General features: G+C 54.5%; 1 protein-coding gene across 1 annotated transcript; it reads right to left on the bottom strand.

The window, feature by feature from the left end:
• Nucleotides 1-3,036: 3,036 nt before the first annotated feature.
• Nucleotides 3,037-5,997, bottom strand: LOC104563448 (C-C motif chemokine 19-like). The gene is made up of 4 exons (XM_010209905.2): nt 5,904-5,997; nt 5,215-5,335; nt 4,935-5,106; nt 3,037-4,639 (listed from the first exon to the last, which is right to left on the bottom strand). The coding sequence occupies exons 1-3, from the start codon at nt 5,968-5,970 to the stop codon at nt 4,950-4,952; spliced, it is 345 nt and encodes a 114-aa protein (XP_010208207.1). The 5' UTR covers nt 5,971-5,997; the 3' UTR covers nt 3,037-4,639; nt 4,935-4,949.
• Nucleotides 5,998-6,211: the final 214 nt, after the last annotated feature.

Raw genomic sequence — 6,211 nt, 5'->3', positions numbered from 1 at the left:
TTCCCACCTCTGAGATATGGATCTGGAAAGGGGGAATTTCAGCAAGTTCCAGGCACAGCTGCTCCCCGGGGCAGGATCTGGGCTGGCTGTATTCACCTCATTGGGAAATACTGGGCAGGCATTGCAGCTATTTCAACTTCCCCTGCATCTCCCAGCATGAGAGAGAGTCCTGTGTGGCTCCTGTTGCAGTCCCAGGAGTGGGGCATCATGGTGACCGTGCTTCCTGCAAGCTCATGGGGCTTGGGACCCCACTGGATCTTCTCTGACTGAGGCAATCCAGTCAATTTGATTTACATGGAGTTAAGGGGAAAACAAAAAGTAAGACATGCCCTTGCCCAGAGGGAGCAGAGTTGATCCTGAGGATCTGGCTAAGAGGGATGTAGAAGGTACCATTTCTTGCTCTGTTAAGAGCCCATCTGTCCCTAACACTCTTTGGCTTGAGTGTCATTGATGTTGACCGTAGGTGATGAGCAGTAGAGCCAAGACACCTCAGCTGGGTTCAGCTCATCTCCCCAGGGTGAGCACCTGTCTCTCAGGGTCCCTGCAACACACGTGTCCCTCAGCATCACCTCTGGCTGCACAGTTTCCTAGCCAGGCACTTCCTGCAGGTGTCCTGGGACAGGCTGTGATGGCACCAAGGCAGCAGTGCCCAGGCAGGATGCCTCCAGCCTTGGCTCCCTGTCGTCATGATGCCTGTCCTCCTCTCTGTAACCTCTCCAGGGGTTTCAGGAGGGCATGGTAGGGCGATAGCTTGGACACCCATGGAAAAAAAGCAGCCCATCAGCAATTTCCTTGCCACCTCCCATGTGGCTTGCTAGGAAGGATGCCCAGTGAGTCTCTACATCAAATTTAGCTGTGGACAGATCTAAAGGCACATGGCACAGACCAAAACCCTTAGGTGCTGCTCCCTTTCACTGCTCTGTTGACTGAAACTGGGCAGAGAGGGCTGTGGGGTTCTTGGTCTGGTACAGCTTTGGGACACAGCTCACTTTGGCCTCACCACGGGACATCCTTAGAAGAGAGCAGAGGCGCCTTCACTGCACCTTGGAGAGCTGCAGCCTAGGAGTCAGTCTGAAGTTCAACTGAAAATGGGGGGTCCTAGGGGTCTGGGGAAGTAAAAAGAGGACTAACAACACAAGGACACCCCAAAGCCAAGGGTCTGCAGCCACAAAAATGGCTCATGGGGGAAGGATGGAACTTGGGAGATGCATGTAAGAGAAGGAAGAGTTGAGAGGAGGCTCTAGGCTGGGGATCTCTAGGAACGGGATAGGTGCCAAGAGATAGCCAGAACTGGCAAATACCTGGGGGCACAAAGGGTGGGGGGTCTTCTTGCACACCAGCCACTTCCTCTGACTCCTCTCTGCTCTCAAGAGCATGGCAGAGCCCAGGAGGGCAGTGTTTGGTGGACAGTTGGAAACCGTGGCCCCCCCAGCACCCACATAGCCCCAGAAATAGCCCTTGATGTCCACAGGGCTGCTGCAGCATTGCTGCCTCCTGCTTCTTGGGGACAGCCCAGGCTTGGGCAGCTGTGGGTGTCTCCAGGTGAGCCTGGCAGGAGCTCAGCCCAGCGTTGCAGCCCGGTACGCTCTGCTGCCGGCACAAGCCTGGAGCACCGTCTGCGCCGGATAATGGCTTGAGCTAATCATTTGGCTTGGGTTCAAGACTTCTCTTTTCTTGGCTGCACTCTGTGGTTTCTCTCTTGCCTGGCTACTTTCTGCTGTCACTAAAGCCTTTCTGCTCCAGGGTGGCCAAGCTCTCCAGACATTTCCCTCCACTTGACATGGACACTGCCTCATGTTCGCAAATGGGTTTGCCCTGTTCAAGAGTATAACTGTGTGAATCCTCCTCTGCTGCTACACTGCATCTCCATCTTAGAGCATCCTATTTACATTGCTTGTCTCAGCTGGGGTCTGTGGATTCAGCTCCTGGGAGGTGAAAGGGTTTTGTGCCTAGCTGCATGCTTCAGATCCCAACCCATTACCTCACCCTTCAGCTTCTTGCTGGGAGTCTCCTTGGAGGTGTTCCCCTGGTGCTATCTCACCATGACAGCACTGCAGCCACCTGCCTCACCGGAAAGAGGCTCCCACTAATCTCATTTTCCTTAAAAGCAGCATTCTGCAGTAGAGCTGGAAGTGGTGTGCAAACACCCATGCGTGTGCTGGCACAGGCACACGTGGGGCTGCATCTGTGTCCACTCCCACATATCCCATCTTGAGCAGGTATCTGTGCCTGAGCCTGAGGCAAACTCCAGCACTCTACTGCAAACCCAATTAGGGTAAATTCTAGGGTAAATTAGAGCACCCCCATGGGCACCTTTGTTTTAGCCTAATGCCCACCTAGCATTTGAAGGGGGAAAAACCACCCATGAGATGTTTACAACCCTAGAGGCTTTCTGCAGATCCTTTCCAATCCTCTCACACGGGGACAACAAGGAGTGGTGCTGAGGGCAGGGCCAGCCTCGCAGGGCTGGATTCAGCCGCAGCGCAGCCAGGGCTGCCTCCAGCCCTCCCACCGCAGCCCCAGCTGACTCCCAGCACACAGGTGTCAGCTCCCAGGCTCCCTGCAAAGCCCAGGCTGAAGCACAGCCTCATTAATAGCTTGGTTTAACACTGTTTTGCCAAAGCAGCCTGGTAGCACAGAGACCCTGCTTTGAGAAAGTGAGGCTCGTCCAGGGAGACTCAAAGTTGGAGGGGAAAACCCCTCCATGAGCAGAAACACCACGTACAAAATCGTTCTGTGCCCTTGTGGTTTCTGGCGTTGCTCAAAAACCCTTGGTAGGGATGGATGGGCAAATAGGACACTTCAGCTTTTTGGGTAACACAGCTGCAGGAGAGGGGACTTGCAGGGTCCCCCTCCCCTATACCACGACCCCAGGGATGCAGCCCCTCCAAGGGCCTTCAAAAGCCAGGACCTAGAGGACGACGACGCGTGGGGCAGAAGAGCAGACCCTTGTGCAGCCCCTCCCACCCCACCGAAGCCCCTCACAACAGCCAGGAGAAACAAGTTTGGTTATAAAGGATATATTTTATTGCCTCTCATCCTGTCCAAATTCCGGTCTGTCTGCCAGCCATATGCTCCCACATGAAGTAGAGGGCAGCATGGAGCCAGCTCAGCACCTGTCCCCTACTCAGAGACAGTGTCTTGGACTTCACAGTTTCTTTACACAGCCATAAAATAATAGCTCTAAACACCTGCTCAATAAGCAATCAAGCCAGATAAATGTGCTCAATAGAAACACTCGGCTACAAGCTTTACTTCAGCCAATACACCGCTTTTGCTGATAACTGTTAAGCCCTGTAAATCCTATTACTACAATTATGACTTTCTAGACCTTTACTGACCAAAGTCCACGTCTGAAATCTCTGCGAGCAGATAGCGCTGCGGCTGCAGCACAGCCCTTCAACCTGCTCCTTCTCAATGTGCTGGAGAGGGCTTGCAAGCACAGGGCAGATGCCATTTCACTGACAGCTCTGTCCCAGAGGTCTGTCCCCCACTCTACTTGCAGTCTCACCTTATGGTGCCCTTGGGTCAGTGACTTGTCGTTTTGCTAAAGGTTTGGCACAGAGTTGCAAATGGCTGCAGCACGTCTGCAATGAATTTTGCAAGGCCCTCCATTTCCCCACCTGCACAAAGTTTTCACTTGGTGGGCTTTTCAGACTCGGGAAGAAAGTATATGAGAGTTTGGAGATTTTTGTTTTTCAGAAAACTAAGCATTAGGCTTAACAGTGTCTGAGTCTCTGACAACAGCAAAACCAAGGGGTATAAAAGGGTAACATTCCACTAAAATGAACAGTTTGTTCCAACTTCATTGCATTTTTTTAACCTGAAAAAGAATTTAAAAAGACAAAAGGGACAAACCCTGGCTATCTTTGTCCAGACTACACTACAAGAGCACGCTATAAAAGGCAAAGGAAAAGTCTAGAGCAGCTCAGATACACAACCACACTGTCACCATTGCTGTCCCCAAACTCTCCATCTCAGCTGCTATTAACTGCCCTGCGAGGAAGCACCCAGCAAGCAGCCTGGGCAGGACTATAGGGGCATGAGACCTGCCTGGCACCCCATAGCCCTGCAAACTGAAAAGAAGCAAACAGGTGAGAGGGAAATGAAGTGCAGCCATCGTTTATTTGGTAGAAAAATAAGAGCAATCTTCCAGAAAAGCCAGCCTTACAGCCATAAATGGTACTCTGTGAAGCGCAAGGAAACAGAAGTAGAGCCTTCCAGGAAGAATGAATGAAAGCACAGTCTTCAAATATAAATACAAATGTATAAAACCTCGCTTAAAAAGTCATAGGAAAAGCTGCCATCCTGCCAGCCTACAGAAATCCCCTCTGGTAGGACAGCTACCCACTTCCCCCTCGAGGCCGTGGCTCAGCTCCCATGCAGGTCCAGGTGCCCAATGGCATGGCCATGGGCGAGCGAGGACCTGGGTGCCTGCTGCTTTGGCAATCACCCAGCGAGTGCAGGGGTTTCGGCTGGGGGGTCTGTGCAGCAGGCACAGCAGTGCCGAGGGGGCTGTGGGGCGGAGGGCAGCCCCCTCGGCAGCCCTGTCCTCCCCCCATGGCCGGCGAGCAGGTGGGTAGGCAGTCGATGTCCATTGCCGGGCAGTGGGTCAGTCATTGGTGGGGAAGCATCCATCCTGCAGAAGGCAAGGAGGAAGCAGTGAGGTGAGGGAGGTCTTAGTGAGAGCCTTGCTCATCCCCAAATATTGTCTTGTCCCAGCAGCTCCAGAAAGGAATCTGGATTTAGGGCAAGCACAGAGCAAGAGGGAGATGTGCCCAAAGTGCCTCTGCACCCCAGCCTCAGCTCTGGCAGCCCTCCCAGTCTCGGCCCCTGGAGCCAGACACTCACACTCCCATGGGGAAGGATCTGGGATGGATCTGGCTCAGCGCACTCATCCCATCACTGAGCTGCCCCCTGCTCCCCTCGCTTACCTCTTCAGGCCTGACTCAGACCTGCTGCTGCTTCTGCCGCTTGTTTCTGCTTTTGGCACCCGGGGACTGTTTCTTCTTCGTCTTGGGCTTGTTGTTCAGCTTCTCAATCAACTTCTTCATGTTGGGGTCAGTGGGAGAGGCACAGATTTTCCTGTTTTTCTTGGTGGTAAACCTAGGGGTGCAAGCAAAAATGTCTGCTTGGGGGTGGGCAGGGGGTGGGCAGGGAGAAGACACGGAGAGGGAGGATTTGGCTAGAGACAAACCACCATGGGGTACTTACACAACAGAACGCAGCTCACATCCAGTCTCGGGTCCCAAGAATCTGTAGGACTTCACCATTCGATAGGGGATTGGTTTTTGGCTGTGCAGTAGGCAGCAGTCTGGGGCCGAGCTGCTAATGCCTGGGAGCGAGAGGGCAACGTGAGATTCTAGACCCTCACCAAGCCAAGGCACCTTCATAGCCCCAGGGCAGTGCAGCACAGCCAGCTGAAGGCACAGTGCTGACTCCGTGTCATCCGTGGGAGAGATGCTGGGGCAGCATGTGATGGAGGGAGCTTTCAACCCCGGTGCCCACTTGCAGGTCAGACCTTGCCAGGGGGCATATGTGACACCAATTTCACTGCTGGTGGAGGGGAAACTAAGGCAGAAACGATCTCCTTGCAAAGGGACCGAGTCTTGTTCTCCCATCTGTACCTTTCAGCTTGGAGTGCTGCTTCCCCACCAGCCACCTGCACCCCCCGACACACCCCTCCATGCTCCCAAGCCAAGAAGCACAGCCAGCCAATGCCACACACGCCCACCAGCGATGCACGGACACACAGCCCCCCTCAACACACACTCCCCCCACCACGCTGCGGACGCCAAGGCCACAGCCTCACAGGCACCCACACACCCACCCAACGCCCTGCGCAGAGCCCACCAAGCACCCACATGCCCCGGCAGCGGGCAGCAGGGCTTTGCGCCCCTCACCTTGAGCCTGGGTGATGAAGAGGGCAGCGGCCGTCAGGAGCAGCGGCAGGAGGAGGCGCAGAGCCATGGCGTGTGCTCAGCAGGGCAAGGCTGGGGAGTGGGACAAAGCACACGCTGCTGCCTTGTGCCGCTCCTATTTATCTCCCGACGCTTTGCTTTCATTTTCGACCAGCCTGGCAGGCAGCCCACCAGACGGACAAGCGCAGCATGATGAAGAAATGAGAGGGTGGGGGATTCCTGTAAGCCCTGAGCCCCCCTTTACGGATGTGTCCGGTCTTGTCCTCAGCTGCCCATCAGAGCACGGGGTG

This window comes from Colius striatus, chromosome Z (assembly GCF_028858725.1).
Source record: "Colius striatus isolate bColStr4 chromosome Z, bColStr4.1.hap1, whole genome shotgun sequence".
NCBI lineage: Eukaryota > Metazoa > Chordata > Aves > Coliiformes > Coliidae > Colius > Colius striatus.
Note: the sequence above shows the minus strand (reverse complement) of the source record. Positions and strands in the feature narration are given on the sequence as shown.